This window comes from Phalaenopsis equestris, unplaced genomic scaffold (assembly GCF_001263595.1).
Source record: "Phalaenopsis equestris unplaced genomic scaffold, ASM126359v1 Scaffold000002, whole genome shotgun sequence".
Lineage (NCBI taxonomy): Eukaryota > Viridiplantae > Streptophyta > Magnoliopsida > Asparagales > Orchidaceae > Phalaenopsis > Phalaenopsis equestris.
This window is the reverse complement of record NW_018164444.1, coordinates 52,459,574-52,479,855: the sequence shown is the minus strand read 5'-3', so window position 1 is coordinate 52,479,855 and position 20,282 is coordinate 52,459,574. Positions and strand designations below refer to the sequence as shown.

Below are 20,282 nucleotides of genomic sequence, written 5' to 3'. Positions count from 1 at the left end.
TTATCCCTTGGGATAGGTTCAGGATTTGAGTTAGAGCGCTCTTTCATTTAAACTGTGAGAAATATGTGGTCAGTTTGATTTCATATTTTTATAAAATTATATATATATATATATATGTAAATTAAAACGTCTTTTCGAAGCGGGCGACAGAACTTCACTTCCAGCGACCGACAACTTCTTACGGGCAATCCACAAACTCAAAACAACTCTTTTTAGCTGTCGGCAGCAACGTCTTGATGTGGACCTCCTGTCATCAGCACATCTAGCCTAATCAGATTTAAATTAGCTTCCAATGCCTAAATGCTCATTTTTTCTGAAGATTGACTGCTTCCCTAGTGCACTCTTTAGGTTTCTCAGAATCAGATACACTGCATCCATGTGACCCTTCCTCTGATCATGCATGTAACGACTGACCACACTTACTGCAACTAATATGTTAGGATGAGTGTGACTCAGATAGAGGAGACGGTGTATCGACCTCTGGTACCTCTCACGATCAACTGACTCTCATGCCTTTGCTCTCAACTTTTCCTTTTGATCAATTTGTGAAACTGCAGACTTGCATACCAACATGCTTGTCTTTGTGAATGCGTCTATCACATACTTCCTTTGAGTTAAAACAACCCTCTTTGCTCCATAAGCCACATAAATCCCAAAGAAGTATCTGAGCTGTCCCAAGTCCTTCACCTCAAACTCTTTGCCCAAACCAGTCTTCAACTTAACAATCTTTTCCTCATTATCACTAGTGACAATCATAACATCCACATATACAATAAGAATAGTAATGTGACCACCATGTCGTCAAAGGAACATTGTGCGTTTAACATTGATCAGCTGATAGCCCATGCCCACCATTGCTCTTCAGAACCTGTCAAACTAATCTCGAGGAGACTGTTTCAAACCGTACAATGACTTCCTCAGTCTCCGTACCTTGCCCACTATTTGGTTTGTGTCGAAGCCTGAGGGTGTCTCCATATAGGCTTCCTATTATAGATCCCCATGAAGAAATACATTCTGCATATCTAGTTGGTGCAACCTCCATCCACTATCTACAGCCATAGAGACGAGTGTACTGACTGTGCTCATCCACTTGTGCAAATGTCATAGTGGATGCCATATGTTTGTAGCAATCAATCTTTCCTTTTGAGCTATGTTTCACTGTGAAGATGCACTCAACTGCCTTTTTCTCTATTGTTAGCAACATGAGCTCCCCATGTTCTGTTTTTATCGAGAGCACCAATTTCTTCAAACATGACAGCCTTCCACTTTGGATACTCCTTAGCTACCTGCCAACACTTGAGAATAAATATAATATCTAAAGATGCAATGAATGTTCCGTGTAAATGTGATATGTTAGAATAAGAGACAAACTGAGCAATGTCTTGTGAGAAATCAAAATGATCAGGAGGATGACTCACATTGCTACGAGAGGTCCTCCTTATTAAAATCATGAGACTGAGAGAAGGGAGAGGAATTATATCACCTGTATAATCGAATTTCGAGGTGGATGGTGTATAGGTGTCTCAGGGGTTGGGGAGGCAAGAACAAGGGACTTGTTGGCACGAGTGGCATGAAAGACATTGTTCCCTCATTCTCCCTCCTTATATACACCCTCAACTTTTCTTGATCTTGACTCCATCAACTTAGGGCTCATTTTCCTCATTTTATAACTCTTCCTTAGTCGATCCTTCCCACATAATGGGACAAGGCATCGCTCCCACATTTTCCATTCTCTCACATCACTATCCAGTCTCGTCTCATACCTTCAGTATCTGACGAGTCACGAAAGGTTTTGGTCACCTCCAAGGTGGAGTACTATTTGAATTCTCTAAAATTGCATCCATACTCATAAACATTCTCTTATCTATTGGGCTTCAACAAACACATCTCTTCTGAGTGGTAAAATAACCCACGAATATACAGTTCACAATTTTGGAATCCCGCTTTCCTGTTGATGGTCTATTATTCTTCACAAAATATACACAATCAAATACTTTCAATGCAAGTATCCCGCCATTATCTCCCTTCAGTAATTCACAAGGAGATTCTCACTCCAACAATCTTGAGGGCATTCTGTTGATTAATTAAGCGGCTGTCAAAACAGCTTGGCCCCACAAGTGCTTTGGGATATTCGTCGAGATCATCATGCTTCGGGCTACTTATAAAAGGTGTCGATTCTTCATCTATGCTACTCTGTTTTTTTGTCGGTGTGTATGGATATGTTGTTTGATGCTGTATCCCTTGGGTTGACAGTCCTACCCCAAATGACTTGTTGGCATCTCTGTTCTATTATCAGACCTCAATATCTTTACTACTGCATCGTATTGAGTTTGAATTGCCATGTGAAAGTTTTTAAAGCAGGAAAACACATCTTTTTTATTTCTAATCGGATATAACCATGTAACACAAGAAAAATAATCAATTGAAGTAAAAAAATATTCGTAACCATTCATTGAAGTTGTAGAACAAGGCCCCCATGCATCAGAATTCACCAAATCAAAAACACAAGAACTTCTATTACCAAATCTAACAAAGGGGCTTCTGACATGCTTGCGAAACTCACAAGCATCACAAAAATTTTTTTATTTTCCTTTTCATACAAAGACATACAAACGACTCAAACTAAATGAAGAGTGTCCCTTGCGTTTGTAATGTATCAGCAACACATCCTCCATACTCTTCCCAGATCCTCCTACTCCAACACTCTCTATCATGATTGTAAATGTTGAGTTCATTCCCTTTTTATCCAAATAAAAGCAACTGCCATGCTATGTGTCAATCCCAAGTCTCCAACTAGTCCCCTTTTCTTGAAAGATCACATTAGAAATATCAAATGAAACCAACACATTTTAGTTAGAGTGTAATTGTACTAATGGATAGAAAATGAACATGCAATACATTGGAAATAGTCATAGAATTGGTACACCTCACTATAACTTTACCAATCACAGACTGTTTTGTACCACCAACAGTCTGAATACTCTCTGAAACTGCTAGGTGAGTATATGAAGAGAACTCACTAGCGGCACCTGTCATATGTCGAGATGCACTAGAATCTACAATCCATTCTGGTGATATTGTGGTGGATATAGAGGCAAGAACATGTGTATCACGAGTACCTTTAGCTGAGTGAGCATAAGTAGCATCATTCTCCTATGATGATGCATCCCCAGCCACATCACTTGTCACTCTCTACTTACTCTTTAAAATCTCAAGGAATTCGTGATCATTATCGATAAAGATCACTTTTGTCTCTACCTCTCTCTTCGCTACTATCAGATTTGCCTGGTAGCCTCCTCTTCCACCCCTTTGGCTCCCATGATTATGACCACAACCTCTAGACTGTTCACGTCTACCTGTCTCTCTCTCTTTGGGTGGCTTTGACAAGCCTTGCTAGGTGTTCCACTTCTTCATAGTTGTAGCACTTGCGGGTCTCCCTCTGAGCCATTGTCATATCTTAGCTTGAGGCAACCAAAGCTAATCGCATATCTCTGCCAGAAGGTATCCTGACTCAGCCTTCGACCGGAGAGGCGGTTTAGGGTGATGCCCTGCTGTTGGATGGCGCCCTGCCTCAGCACTTTGTCCGGTTCTCCAACTTATTCTAATGACACCGATTTTAATGTTGCAGATGAGGCTTCGGAAACCATCGACTCCTTGCCAATAAGGGTAGTGTAGCTTGCCGGGCCAAAGGTGCCCGTTGGTCCTTCTGCTGCTATCTCGATTGAAGTCGCTTCCATCCTATCGCCTTCTCCGGCTGATCCTGAGAGGGATACAGATGATTGACAGGGGTCACACGAGTCGTTGGCCCGACGTATGGATGAGACCATGGACTCCTTAGCTCGGGCATCGGACCTTCAACGAGAGGCTGCCATTTTAGACATACGGGTGGAGTTCACGGCCCTCTTTGCCGACATGGAGACTCCGGGCCGAGGTAGCCAGTCTTGGGGGCAAACTGGCAGAGATTCGGGCATCTAGCTCGATTTCCCTCATCCAGGCAGAAGAGGAGAAGGTAGAAAAAGATAAATTTTTTGGGTGTGCGTTGTATATGAGTTTTGACGAGTCAGGGTCTAGTCATGCCCGTGGTGAAGAACGACCCTACTGTAAATACTTTTTATTGAATGAAATTTATAAATTTTGCTTAATTTCAAAATATTTTAATCATACATTCTCGATTCTCGTACCGATGTGATGTATTTTTAAAGCCCTAATGTATAAAACACCTTTCATTTTTTTTACTTTTCTTACCCTTGGTTTGGTCTTTCCCAGAGCTTAATGGCTTCCATATATTCACCTCAGATGTTTGGTTCGGTGAGGTCGAACGATAGATCTATCTTGACAAAATTCAACGCTGTGCTTCTAGACAACACGTGTGTGTACAACACAAGTGTTGTTCTTCATCAAGTGGATGCGGATGTTCGCGCCGCCGACTACCTTGGCGATGACCTGATTTTTTACTGAGATTAATTCCATAGTGGGCTTCGACTGCCGATGTGTACGATCTTCAACCACTACCACCACAGGTTAAGCCAAACTCCATTGTAGCGGGATCACTCATGCTTTACTTGCGCTGAATGGAGGTCTCATGGTCCTGAAATTTATTATCTCATATCATTTCTTCTAGGTTTGAACTGGGCAGGGTACGTTGTCTTTGACACCACTCCGAAGTTTCATTTGATCAACCCAAAAAACAAGATAAAGGATTGGAAACTACAGTTCTTGAGAGGTAGCTGCGATGACTGTGGCATCTCGACTAGGGCGACTGGTGGCCCTTACAACAAAAAAGAAGGGGGTTCTCCCTGGATTAAGTGTCAATCATCATTAGTAAGCAGCTGTCTATAGTTTAGTATACCGACCCTATTATCATGAATTAGGTGTTGAACCCGAGTGAGTATGACCCGATGACACCAGAACTGCAAGCCGCCTTTGATAAGGCAGAGGAGCAGAGATAGCTAGATAAGGCTGCCCGACTCTCAAACAAGGGGCTCAGGAAAAGGAAGAGAGCTAGTGGCTCTCATATAAGAGGAATAAACAAGGAAATGGAGGAAGGTGGTCCGTCACGGGGTCGTATTTGAGGTTCGGACCTTATTCACTCAGTCTCAATAACTTCTGTAGTCATTCAAAATAAAGCTACCAGTGACTTGATTTTAATCGAACGGAAACTTAATCTGGTGAATTTAGGTGGTTCGTGGGACGAGCCAACTCCTTCCTTTCAGTCGAAGATTGGGGAATCTTCTAAGTGTCTCTTTATGCAGGAGGTTTCTCGACCGTTGACTTCGAGCTTCATTCCTTTATTGGAGAGAGGCGAGGCGAGCCAATAATTTCTTCAATCACCATCGGCTCTAACTGTGCAAGCTGAGTTCGCTGAGGAAGATCCAAAGGGAAGTTTTTGAGTCAACTGAGGAAGCCGGGCGTAGGTAAAAAGGCAAGGAAGTGGCGTTCGAGTCTGACTCTGTCCTTCCCATACCTCCAAGGAATAAGAAGGGGTTAAAGACCGTTGAATCCCTTTGTAAAAGAAGAGACCGAAGGTCTTCATGAACTCGAATTCCAGTCTTGGTCTAATAAACATTGAGAGGGATTGATTCCCTTTGAATTCTGAGTTACCCGAATATGCTTCTACCATCTCAGGTATTGTATGGTCGACCGACTTGGAGAATCACCTAGATAGCCTCCACCCGGTTGAATTGTGCCAATCAATCGACCTTTTCAAGCACCTTGGTTATGCTTTGACTCATCACTTAACTTCACTTTACCTGACTATGAGGGATAAGGGCTGTCAAGTATGAGGTAAAGACCAGAGATTATCGGGAGCGGGTGGAGCTGGCTATAATGAGGGTGACTGAGATTCAGACTGATCTGAAGGAAGCCGGGGTGGAGCTAGAGATAGCATCTGAGTAGGTATTCGTAATCTCGGGGGACAATGCCAATTTAACACAGCGGGTATCCACCGTGAAGACGGCTAAGGAACTCCTTGACATTCAAGATGAGTATTTGGAAGAAGGCAGAAGGATTGTTGTTAATCAATTGGTCAGAGTGTGGATTGTCGACCACAAATATTTTGACAATATTGTGTTTAACAAGCTTTTTGATGCTTCGTTTGTGTCCTAACAACGATATGAATCCGAAGGCAATAATGTGGCAGATGGAGGTTCATCTAACACTCGATCAAAATATCCGTAGGCTTGGATTCTCTTTTTTTGTTTTCACGATGATATATGTGATGATTTTGTAACAGATGATTGTATAAAAGAAATGTGACCTTTCGGTCATTTTTTGTTTGTACTTGCTGACTTTGTCAATCATTCTTTAATTTATTTTCACCATTTGTCCTTCTTTGTTACCATAGATTTCAAAAAAAAATTTTGTATAGCCAAACATCGTGTTTTTGCTTGGGCGTTAATGCTTTGGTGGACCTAAGTTTTACATGACCGGACCCAAAATTATGTTTAGTTGATCTACGCCTCGTGGGGTAGTCAATTTTAATTCCTCTAGAGTAGTTTATTTTGGTTCCCCTTTGTGGAGCTTTGTCGCTACGGGACTAGTGCATCTCAAAGAATTGACTTAGAAAAAATTTCAAGCTTGTGATTTATGACTGAGTGTCGGGATGTTTCATGCGGTCATTCATTGTGACGAAGAGTCAGAACGCTTCTTTTGGTTGTCTTTCAATTTTGTTGTGATCGAGCATCAGAATGTTTTTTGGTCTTCTTTTATGGGTAACCTAATTTCTTAAGTCTTGTTGTAACGCGAGGTCCTTCGATCTTTCGGTTCCCCGAGCGCTGTTTCAAGTATGGGGATTATAAGTTGGTTTTTCATGGGAAGACAAAATAAGAATTTATTCGAAATAAAGTAAGATTACCTTTCTTAAACAGAGATCACAAAGTAATTTCTTTCAAGAAAAAAACTTCTTAAAATGGTTTTCGCTCCACGTTCGGCGAAGTTTTTCCCCATGTAGGTTTTTATCTTGCAAGCTCCTGGGGCGATCTGTTGGTCGATGATGAAGGGACTGGCCCAAGTCTGATCGAGTTTGCCGACAGACTGTCCCCGTGCAACCGGATCGACTTTTTTTAGGACTAGGTCGTCGATAGAGAATGTCATTTTTCAGATTCTTCCTTTGATTTCTTTCCGTCAGACTGCTGTGTTTGTTAAAACTTTTTCTAGCAGATCGAGGGTGAGTGAAACTTCTTTGTCATTTGAGTCTCGCCAATCGATAAGCTCTCTTCGTCGAAAGTCGTTGCAGTGACGACCCCTTGGTTATGGTGATTATACTCGACCGATAATATTGCTTCCATCTCATAAGAAAAACATGTAGGACGTTTGTCTGTTCGCTAATGATGGAGTGGTTCGGACAACCCGTAGGACAAACGGAAGCAAGTCTGTCCAATTGCCTTTAGCTCCTGTTCCCTCAACCTTCTACCTTAAAAGGTTTAGATGATCTTGTTCATAGTCTATGTTTGCCCGTTTGTCCGAGGGTAATGTACGGGCGAGAATGGGAGGTTAATCCCTTGATTTTAATAGAAATTCCTTACCCCCTGATCGACAAATTGGATTCTGTTGTCAATGATGAGTGTCAGTGGTAGACCGTACCTACAAATAATGTTTGTCTAAATTAAATTTTGGATGACTTCTGCAGTAATTCGGGTGAGAGCTTTTGTTTCTATCCATTTGGAAAAATAGTCTGCGACGACTAAAAGAAACTTTCGTTGTCCCTTTGAGGAAGGAAATAACCTAAGGATGTTAAGTCCCCAAATAGCGAAGGGTCAGAGACGGTTCAATTAGTTTTGCACCAGTTGATGCTGCTACAGAGCTTATTTCTGACACTGCTCGCACCTTTGAGAAAATTCCTCTAGATCTTTCATGAGGGTTAACCAGAAATAGCTTTGTCCTGGACACGATGAGCTAAGGTTTTTCCGCTGGAATGACTTACGAACTCGCCCAAATGCACCTCCAAGAGGATATCTTCCACACCGTTGCTTTTACACATCTTAGAAGTAACATAGCGGTTGACCTTCAGAAAAGAGCATCCCGAGGAGGAGATGTTGTGCGGCTTTGAGCTTGAATCTTCGAGGATTTGTCACCTCAAGAATTTTTCTTGTCAGTAGGTAATGGAGGTAGGGGTTTATCCAACTTTTCATACCCTCGACTTCTTCTTGCATTGCCTCTTTTCAATGGTGGGTTGGAAAAGTCTTCGTGATGTCTTCTCTCCAAAGCATATGTTTTTTGACAGAAGGCTAGCCACTTTCCCTTCCAACATGTTCTATTTGGAAGCTTTTAAATTTTACTAACTCCGTTTTTGCCTTGTTCAAATACTTGACCATCATTTTATCTCTAGTTTCAAATTTTCCTTTGACTTGAATTGACAACAAGTTGAAGAATCCGATTTAATCGCTAGATGCCAGACCCCCATTTTGTGGGCTAAACGTAATCCGACTATCAGAGCTTTGTACGCCGCTTGATTATTTGTATCCTCAAGTCCAGGGCGACCGAATGATAGACGTGCTTCCCGGTCGGGCTGCATATGGCCATACCGATTCCCGCACGTGCTTGGCTGGAGACTCCATCAACATACAAGTTCCAGGTTTGTTTATCTGGATCAGACCCTTCATCTGATTCAGTTGATTCAGAGAGGTTGACTAGAAAGTCAGCTACAACCTGTGTCTATATCGTCGTCTGGGGAATGTAACTGATGTCATACTCGCTAAGCTCCACAGCCTATTTTAAGAGCAGACCAGATTGTTTTGGACGAGTAAGTATAGACTTGAGCGGATGATCGGTAATCACTCTGATCGGGTGCATTTGGAAATATGATCAGAGCTTGCGAGCAGAGACAGTCAAAGCAAAAATTAGCTTTTCCATAATTGGATGCCTGACCTCAGCACCTCTGAGAACTCGTCTGGTGTAGTAGATGGGGAATTGTTTCTTCAGTTCCTTCTAATCTAAGGCCGAACTAATGGCCTCTTGCCTGACTCCTAAATGTAGCGAGAGTTCTTCCTTCGACTTTGGACTTTGGAAGTCTTGCTTCCATTTGGTTGAACACTCAATTCTCTTCACTTTCCTCAGCACTTTGAAGAAGACAACACATTTGTCGTCGGATTTGGAAATGAATCTGCTACGCGCTGCTATTCAGCCGGTCAACTTTTGCACCTCGGTATTTCGGGGAGAAGGTATATCCAGGAGCGCACATACTTTCTCAGGATTGGCTTTTGTACCTTTGGTTGTCAGGAGATATCCCAAAAACTTCTCGGTTGAAGCTTCAATCGTACATTTTAGCGGGCATATTATGCTTCCTGAGAGTTTGGAAAGTTTCTTTTAAGTAGAACATCGTCGACATATACATCATTATTTCTTTTTTTTTCTTGGAAAAAATTACATCTATAAGACACTTGTAAGTAACGCTAATTTATTCAGCTTAAAGGGCATTACAATAAAACAAAATAATCCTTCAGTAGTAGTAAAAGCCATATTTTCAACATTGTCCGGATGCATCTTGATTTGGTGGTAGCCTTGAAATGTGCATATTTCGTTACTATAAAAACAAATATTTCAAAAGATACAAAAAGGGCTTAACTATAAAAAATATGGGTCCTGTCAAAACCAACAAAAGAAAGAAGTGTGAGCTATCCACATTCCTAAAAAATAATATCATCTATCGCCCCGTGTGCACATATGTGAGCAACTTTATTTTTCTTTCTATCAATGTGATGGAAAATCACCTATTTAAAATTAGTGAAAAAGGAGAGATCTTTCGCATTCTGTGGTTGCATCTTCTAAAAGTTGGCAATTTTGGAAAGCTGAAGAGAGGAAATGATGTTTTTGTTGTCACTTTCTATAATAATACCTTTGACTTCGAATATCCAAGGTTCCAAAAAATGTTTGATTGAAGAGATTGCCATAAGTTCCACCTTAGCGCAATCCCAATGCTGAATGGGAAAGCCAGCCGCAAGAATAAGATATGCTTTTTCGTCTCTAAGAACAATCCCAATGCCACCTTTATAAGTAGGGAAAAGGGTCCCATCAAGACGAAATTTCAACAAACTAGGAGAGGGGGTGGGGTGGGGTTTGTAAAGTCTACGCACATTTTCTTCTTGCCGTTGAACTTCTGTATCATGACTACGTTGGATACCCAGGAGGGATATCGAACCTCCCGGATGTAGTTTGCCTTTATGAGTTTTTGCAGTCCTTCGCGAAATTGGCTCGACCAAAGTCATGACTAACAATTGAATCTTCTGCTTCATAGGCCGGGTGGACAGACTAAGATAGACTGACTTTGAGGCGGTGACAAGCCACATCAATGGGGATGCTTGGTATCTCAGAGGCTGACTAGGTGAAAATGTCACAGTGCTCTGTAAGAGTCAGGATCAACGAATCTTTCTAACCTGCATTAAAAGTTTCACTAATTCCAAAAACTTTATCAGGATCGTCAAGGTTTGCGGGGATCTTTTTTGGTGGCTTCATCGGTTTCAAGACCCCCTTCTCGTTGGTATTGTATGGCCAACATTCCTTGTTCCATGCTGCCCACTGCCCGAAAGTAACATGTTCGGGACTGCTTTAGGTTCTCACACATGATTACAATTTCTCCCATCGCAAAGAAATTTTACCGTTATGTGGTACGTAGACACCATGACCCTGAAATTTTTGAGAAGTGGACGACCGATTATCGCATTATACATTGTTGCATCAACCACCGAAAAGTCCATATTACTGAACTAACTGCCCTCTTCTCCCCAGCTGACAGACAGTTCAATTATCCCAAGTGTCTCCTTCCTTTTGTCGGAAAAGTCATATAGAGGGTCAATCAATGCAACCAAACGATCAATTGACAGATTCATCTTGTCGAAAGGCTTTGAACATAATGTTTCCCGAGCTACTTGTGTTAACCAAAATGCTACTTATTTGATAATTGTTAATCATTGCCATAAAGACAATGCGTCATTGTAAGGATTCCCTGCAGGGGACAAGTCAACATCAGTGAACATAATCGGGGATGGGCCTTCCTCCTTCAGACAGATCCAACAACACAATATTCTCCTGATCTGCTCCTCCTTCGGTCGGGTCTTCTAACCAAATCTCCTCCCAGTATTGCTAGCACTTTCTTCGAAATGTGGATAGTGTGGCTCGGACAAGTCCATCTTAGTCATCTTTGCTCGTGCCTTCCCTCTCCCCGAGTGCGTGCTTTAGGAGCTAAAACTCCTTGAGCTTCCTGGCTCGTATCAGCTCTTCAACCAAACTTCAGAGGTGTCTGCACTCCTCCGTATCGTGGTGGTGGTCTTTGTGGTACTTGATATACTTATTTGTGTTCCGGAGGAAAACTTCTTTTTTCTTCAGTGGGGCCTTTCAAAAGTAATCCTTGTCCTTAATGGCTTCAACTAGTTTTGTCATTGACACCCTTAGCTGCGTAGGTCTCGACGTTCCTCAATCGCCAGTGGAGCGATCATTCAATCGACTGCATTTTTGTGCTTTTCGGTAAGTCTCCCTATCTCTACGGGACGACCGACCTCTTTCTTGCTTAGGGCGAGGGCTATCCTTCTCCCTCCACCCATCGTCTCGTGAGTCTTTCTTACCCAACCGTCGGTCGGTTTTATTGATTTTTGAGACAATCATGTTCACGTACTCTGCCGCTGCTGTTTGGTCGTTGGCCATCTCTATGAGTTTGGCCAAAGTTTCGAGTATTTGTAAACCTAGAAAATACTTGAACTGACGGCTCTTCAGCCCTTGCGCTAATGAGGCCTTTGCAATTGTTGGCTCCAGATTCCGCACCTCGAGCATATCCTTCTGGAACCATGTGACGTACGCCCACAGGCTCTCGTTCGATCCCTGCTTCACGTGCCACAAGGATCCCAAATCCTTTGGGGCTTTTGGGCGCTAGCAAATTGCACCGTAAATAACGTTTTGAAATTTCTGAAGTAATAATTTCGGCAAGGAGTGCATTAAACCACCTTAGGGATGAATCTTTGAGCGTGGTGTAGAATAGTCGACATTTTAATGCGTCAGAAACTTTGAAAAGGCATATGACCGACTCAAAGGACGCAATATGATCACTCTGGCCCTTGTGTGGTTCCAAAGTAGGAACTTGAAATTCTTTGGGGGTTATGCATCAATAATTTGCCAAGAGAACACATTTTTCTGTCAAAGGTGCACTTCTATTTGCCTCTCCTACAGCATGTTCCTCGACATGGATTCAGCTCTGTCTTGATAGTGAGATTCTTCCACGCATTCAACTTCCTGAGCCGCCTGATAACCTTAGGGTTTGAGTGCTGAAGGATTCAGTTGTGGGAGAAGCTGTATCCTCCCCTTAAGCATCAGGAGGGTTAGTTTCACAATCTGTCCTTCCATCCGATCCTGGGAGATCCTGAATTCATTGTTGCACGAATTCTTTAACGGACTTCATATTGGAGGGTTCTCCTTGTTGAGTTCGTTACGCTCTCCTCTTCTTGTTGAAGGTATGACTCCACACTCACCGCACTTTTTAGGATGTTGAATCCCAAAATGTCTTTCGGGTCACGGCCCAAGGAATAAAAAGTTGGTCAGATGAGAGCAATAAGAGACAAGAGGAGAATTAAAGAATAAGTCACAAATAACACTAATTCTCTGGGAATAACACTAATTCTCTGTTGAATCCCAAAATGTCTTTCGGTCACGCCGAAGGAATAAAAAGTTGGTCAGATGAGAGCAATAAGAGACAAGAGGAGAAATAAAGAATAAGTCACAAATAACACTAATTCTCTGGGAATCGATTCAGTATTCCGTTCTGTAGAAATGACTCTCCTAATTATAAGTCATAGAAGGAGTCTAATAAATTACATGATTGTCCCTTTTTTAATGGAAAAGTTACAATTATTTATGAATCATTACACTTTTACATATTTGTAATTGAATTTGACATATTTTGACCTTACACAATTGCTATTGTCGTTCCATATATGTAACTGTTCTAAGCATTATTTTGTATTTGTAACTGTTTGACTTGGTCATGTGGCTTTCGTTCGGTCGGCCTAAAAGTCATTTGACCGACCGAATTATCATTCGGTCGCCTTTTTCCAAGGGGATCCATTGTGAATACTCATTGTCCTTTGGAAGGATTATTTCATCAGACAGAAGACACATTACCATAATCTGACAAGCAACCTACCTTCGGTCGATGAATCTATATAAAAGGAGCCCCCGTTAGGCAATTGCTGTCCTTGCAAATTCCCTGTGTTGGTTAAGTCGTTATTGGTATAGGTGCCCAAAATTCGGCCGACTAGAGTGATACTGGATTGCTCGGTCTTTTGCTTCTCTCTTCGTGCGATCAGTTGGATCTTCTTGAGATTCGTGCAGCCACATTAATGCTAAGAAAAAAAAATTTAAATTCTAATTGAAGGAGATCACCGCTACACTCCACATGTTGTGGAGAGGCTATTCATGTTCCGTTTTTTTTGGAGGAAGCTTTGACGTGCTTATTGAAACTTGGCATGTGGAGGGTGGACCAAGCTTGAATTTGAAGTAAGAAATTTAGACATTTTTTTAATCCTAGCTATATTTGATGATGGTTTGACTTATCTTGATTATTAGATTCTTGTGACCTTGCTTTATGACTGGTTTGATCTCGATGATCTTGGAATGCTGTTATCATGTGATGGAGATGGCCATCGATTCAAATAAGGAAGTAAATTCAAATCTCTATAGCATCCATAGTTGATTATATTTATGCTAGAATTTGAAATCTTGTGATGTATCAATTCAACCAATCTGCAAGTCTCTGCCTAGTATAATTAAAATTTGTCATATGCGCTAAATGTAGTTGTGCTCCACAATGGGTTTAGCTTGAAGTATCTGTGATTCTCTACACTATTAGATGATTCATAGTAGCAATAAGATCATTAGGAATAGTTGCCATTGTTGGTGATACACATGATAAGGGAGTGTGTTTAACAATTAGAAAATTATTTATAAGCATTTTCTTTGGTTTTGTGTCAACTTCTTGTGTATTTGGTAGAGAAATTTTTTCAAGAGATATGCCAGTTGTATTTAAGACATGAAATTGTATTAGAACATAAGGTTTAATTGGTTTATCATATTTGTTTTTGGTTCTTATGCTCTGCATCATATTTTGCATTTGGTTTATGAGTTCTATCAGTTATTGGGTCTTTAGTTGCTCTATCTAGTAGACAAGTCTACTTCATTTATTCAGAAATGCTCAATTGACCCATGACATATTTTGGTGGCATTATGATTTACAAAAAGAAATTAAGACTTCAAAGAAAAACATAATAGTATTTTGCGCTATTTTTGACTAATAATAATAATTATAAGTAAAATAAATTCTCACTAGCTGAAATTTTTTAAAGGAGCTCACTGCTACTTGATGCTTCATGTGGATTGAGAATTTCCTTAAGTATTGTTGTGGCTGTGTTTATGTCGCTCTTTCTGCCTTGAGCACCCGTGGGTCCAAGGGTTTATTAACAAGTTGGTGGTAATGGAAGTGCGAGATTTTTTTTTGTTTTTATTTCTCATTTTTTTTTTCTTTTTGTGTGTATGTGTGTGAGCTTGAAATACCCCTTACCCATGGTGATGTTGGGGTTTTGGTGAATGATTATTGCAGGTGTGTTTGGTTAGCCTAACCAAAGGTTAATCTTACTCCTAGGAGAGATGGAAAGCTTACATGGAGAGATTATTTTTTGGGAGCTGGAGTCAGATAACTCCCTAGTTTTGGGAGTTGCTATCCATGTATCATATTTCATGGATGAAGCTTTGAAATTTGCACTTGAACATGGGATTGAGCAGGGTTAGGCTTGAATTTGAAGTGAGGAATTTTGCATTACTTTTATCTAAGGAATATTTGAAAACGTTCTCACAAATATTGATCACCACACAGTTGAAAACTTGGTTGTTGGATTTTGTGATTCATCTTGATTATCTTCTAATACTCTTGTATTGTGATGGAGGTGGTAATCCATTCATACAAGGAATTGAAGTCCAAATCTCCTAGTATCCTAATGCTTGATTATAAAAATTGAAACACTGCTGCATTATCAATGTTGTATGTGAATATATTTCTATTTTCCACTTACAATAATAAAATTTTATCTTTATTATTCAGGGATTCGAGGTAAGTGGGTCAGATATTAATTGGAACATCCGCATGGATGACTTGCATAATGCTGGGGTAAATGTATACTTGGGCCATTCGATAGCTTGTTTGGAAAACAAAACTGCTGGAAAGCCGCCAGATGCAATTATAATCTCAAGCTCTATTCCAAAAGATAATGAGGAGGTTTTACACGCAGAGTCAATGGGAACCCCAATGTTGGTACTTCCTTCCATCTCTTCTGTCAGTTTGTGTTAGTTTATTTCATTTAGACCAATTTTGTGTGTTTTTATTTTTTGTGAAATATTTACCAACTCTTTGGGATTAGTTGAGTCTAAGGTAGTCTAGGCAGGCAATACCTGCAACTAGGAGCCATGTGATGCACCTTGTTCCTTATCATTCAATCATAAGTTCTAGTGCTGAAATTATACTGTTTCTGCAAAATTTTGCCTAATTGTTCGCTGCCAGATCTTATACCAGATTTTAGGTTCTAAAAAATTATTATATTTCTTTTATTTTTTATAATTTTACAAAATTTGTGCTCAATGAATCGTGGTGGCAATGATAAAGTTTGCCGCAATGAAATATTGGATCCCTAATTTATAATAGGGAAATTTATATACATAACACACAATTCTTTTGTATTTACGTATCTAACACCTAAAGTTTGATATTTACACTGGTAGCACCTTTGTATCATACATTTATGCATGGAAATGTGCATTTCGCTTTTAAAAAGGAACTGATTGTGGTATTTTTGATGTGATGTTAAAGATTTGAGTGTTATGGATGTTCATATGATTGTTTAGGAGTTTGATAGGTAAATACATAAGAATTGTGTGTATGTATGTAAATGTCCCTTTATGATATTTTTGTTTGTTAGTGTTTTGGTGTTTGGTTTGTTCTTTGTTTGTGAAAGGGGTTTTTGATGGATGGTCTTGAGTTAATGAAAAAGGCCACGTGTAAGAAATGAGCTTGAGCCTAGGAAAAGCTCACTATTGCCTCTCTTGAATGATTAGAGTTGGAAGTTGTTATAGCTTTCACCTTCACAATAGAGAAATCTGATTAATGGAATTCCTATTGAGGGGTTTAGTAAGTGAACACAAGCTTGAATTATAGATAGTTGTGCTTATCAAAGTTTACAAGTACATAATCGAATATTGTCATATTTTTGATCCATAAGTCGAGGCATATGCCTTGAAATATTTTGACGCAGAAGTCCCAAAATCAATAAATTGCACCAGAGTAGAAAGATTATACTAAGTTAAAGTTGGCAGTAAACATAAATGCAAATGACATAAAATGGTGCGTGCCTTGATGCATGGAGTCTTGCAATGCACCATCAACTCCATCTGCATCATGTGATTTATCACGTCAAAATGGCATGCACTATTTGTGCCATGCATGAGCAATGACATATGGCACATCCCCTCATGGCACATGTTAAGTTAATTTTTTAGATTTAATATGAAAAAAGTGAAGAAAATTTTACCTAATACTTATTCCATTCTCATATATTTGCATATCTAACACCAAAAAATTAATAGTTATTTATATAACATATTAAAAATACTAATGCTAATTTATGTAAAGCAAAATACACATTATGTCATGAATATGTTTTTATGTGATTATGACATAAAAAGTTATATATGTGAATATAATACTTTTTGTTGAATATGTAAATATATTAGAATTGTGTGGTATGTATGTAAATTTCATAACACCCACACATACATACATATGTACATATATGGGGCATATTTGACCACATTGTCTTGTTCACAGGATAGTGAGCATTATTCTTCTGATGAGGATGATAATGAAGTTTATGTTTTATGAGCTTATAATGATGTTGATGAAAAAAATAAGGTTTATTTAACTTATGGTGATGATGATGATGATAAATCTTTGGATGACTAGTTTAATTGATTATGAAAATATTAAACCTGTAAAAATCATAATATTTTGGATTTTAATTAGGGTATTTAGCACTTAAATTTAAGTATTATTTGTAATTTATTATTATTATTATGTCATTTTATCTATTAATTTAATATTCTTCTAATTGTATCTGAAATTTTTAATATTTTGCTCTATTTTTAAAATGACGTGTCGTGTTATGCGCTACACGCTATGATTTTGCAGAGAATTTCGTGCTATGGTGTGCCATTCGTCACTGACAAGTATGAAAATAAATAACATATTAATATCCTAACATATTATCATATTAAGATATAAAATATTTACATCTTAAAATGATAAAAGTAATAAATTGTTCGAAGTAACAAGTAACATATTAACATCCAACATCAAATGATAAAATAAGAATATTATACAAACATCAAAGTAAGACTAATATAATAATTCAAATAATTTTGATTCAATTAGTCTCTCTCACTCTTACTGTTATTTATCAAATTTAAAAATATCACTACCCACTAAGGTTATGATTTCTAAATTCAAAAGTCCACATCACTCTTATCACTTAGGATTGCTTGGTTTGGTAAAAAAAAATAATGCACTGTAAAGGAAATGCAAGTAAAAGTAATGTATTGTTTGGAATATTTTGTAATTTTTTGGTTCAATTAAACTAAATACAGAACTTCATATTTATTTGTTTGGTTTGAAATAAAATAAAAACACCTCACATAAAGCTATGTAATTTGAATTCACCCAAATTCAGCATATCAAAAATACTTTGAAAATAAACTAAGGAATGAATTTCAAATGCATTGCTATTTTACACTATATGCGTTTTCTAAAGTCCTTGTAAAAGGAATTTAGTGTTTTTCTTTTGTAGCCGACCAAGATAATGAGATTTCATTGAAATCATTAGTATAAAGTTTCTTTTCTCTCTCACCTCATATTCAATTGTATCCATGTTCTATTATTCCTTCTCATCTTAAATTTCATTCATATTCTTATAATTTAGTCAAAATTAATGAATAAAAATGTTTATTAAATTTTAATACAAACTTCATTTACATTCTCAACTGTGTATTCTATGAGTAAAGAATGTTTATTAGGGTTATTTTATTTATATTTATTTTATGAATGTGCTTAAATCTAATTATGTGTACCTCAACAGAACTAAGTCGAGGCACGCTTCACATTATGTAAGGCATTAGCCTCATGCTGTCACTAACGAGTCGCAAGCTTCACTGCAAACATTTTAAAGAGCATCGTGGCGGGCCTCATATTGCGCAATATTATACCATGGTGTTTATTAGTGTGTTTGCTTGCTTACCTCTTCTCAATCACTAACATTTTCAAACCATACCGACTTTAAAATGTTAAATTTTATTTGTAACATTCATATAATTATTTATAAGTAAAATATCAGTACACTAATAGCATACTATGATAGTATTGTGATAGTCTATGATAGTGTGTATTCTATACTACTATATTATTAGCGATGGTTGTGCTTTAGAAGTATGCTATACTAGTAGTATAGTAGTAGTGGTGGTGTACCATTCTAGTTCTACTAGAGTATACTCACATCATAGTTAACTACTACTACAAAGGGGAAGGGCGAGAGAGAGAGATTGTTTGTTGCAATCCATTATTTAATTTTCTTCCAGAGTTGCATTAGTTAGTTTTGTCAAGAACTTTAGGAATATTTGTGTACAGCTAAAATGATCTTTATTAAATCCTTAATGGAAAACCTTCCTTTTACCGGATCTAATCATTATTTCACATTGGATGGATTATTCCTTGATCAAGTTATGGAATATTTAAAATTTATCTCTTCTACCATGAATATTGCGCTGATTTTTTTTAAAGTGGTATGGTTCAATTGTTTCATTTTTATATTGGATTTAATCGGCTGATTTTTTTTAAAGTGGTTTTCATGATGATATCAAGATTTATGGCTACAGATGTTTTTATTATAAGCTAATGAAGCTTTATAGGATGCAAATAAGGATGATGATTTGGAATGACTTTGTGTGGAGTTATAGATGCACATAACTGGAAATGTTAGTTAGGATTTAAGAGCATGTAGGAGGTTCCCCAGGTGGCATGGCTTACTAGCTGCTTGAGATATATATCATTAATTGCTTATATATCATTTTCCTTATGGAAATCTATCACTTAGATGTAGATGACTGGATGAAGGTCAATGGAGCACTAAAAATTTGGTCATGTCATTTGGATTTTACATTTTAAGGATAGAAATAAAACTCTAAGTAGTCGTTTAAAGTACAAGGATGAAAGTTAAAATTGAATGGTTAACAACATGACTTTAATCATTCTATTTGGTGTTGAAATTTATGGAGATGCTTCAAGCCTACATTATTGATATTAGTTTATTCTTCTTAATATCTTTTACCCCTAATCTTACTGATTTTGGTGATTGTATTGCTTTCTCAATCAGTGTAGGTATCTTGTAATGTGAATTGCAGATTCTCTTTTCAGCTTGTTATTTGGGTTTGTATTGCTAGTTTCATTGGTTCCGCCCAGCATCTCTATAATAATCCTTTTTAATGGAGTTGAATTTGTCTTGCACTTACAAACTCAGAATAAAAGGCCGAATATGTTTTTCTGTCAAGAACAGATATAAGAGAGACTCCTGGCTTCAAAAAATCACTGAACACTACAATCTGATTGCTATCGCTGGTACACACGGTATGTAACTTTGCTTAGAAAAGGTTCTTATTGCCTTAAGAAAAAATGAGAGAGTAGAGAGTAGATTTCTTCGTAATGTTATTACATAAATCATTCTTATTTGTTTTGAATATATAATCCGCCAGCAAGAAACATTCAATGGCAATAAAATTAAAAATTTTTGGCAACCATTTTTAGTAGTAATACCTTTGATGGATCTTGAGCAATATATGTAGCTAAATTCCTAGCAATACTTCACCTTGATAACATGTCATATGCTGAAATATATCAAATCATCTATAGGAGTGTTACTGTCATCAAAAGATTTTGTTTATTTGAGATGCTATCGGCAAGCACGGCTTCTTATATAGTTTCAATTGATCTATCAAAAGTTATAAATGGTCATCTAGTTTACCTTTTGGTTTGCTTGGATTGGTAGTAATCATTATAAGAAAAAAATATATGGAATAGTCATGCACATCTAAAAGGAGAGGTATGTGACATAACTATAACTGATCAACATGAGTACGATGAAACACATTAGTTATAAGAGTAAAACCATTAGCACATGAGCCAAGTTTAGAATTATTTTATTATTATTATTTTGTGT

At 38.1% G+C, this 20,282-nt stretch overlaps 1 protein-coding gene across 2 annotated transcripts in view; it reads left to right on the top strand.

Moving 5' to 3' along the window:
- LOC110039368 (UDP-N-acetylmuramate--L-alanine ligase-like) overlaps window positions 1-20,282 on the top strand; it is a 109,790-nt gene that overhangs the window by 19,112 nt on the left and 70,396 nt on the right. For both annotated transcript variants that reach the window (XM_020744402.1, XM_020744401.1), the window contains 2 exons: window positions 15,074-15,279; window positions 19,623-19,693. In XM_020744402.1, coding sequence (XP_020600061.1) covers window positions 15,074-15,279; window positions 19,623-19,693 — 277 coding nt within the window. The remainder of the gene's footprint in view (window positions 1-15,073; window positions 15,280-19,622; window positions 19,694-20,282) is intronic.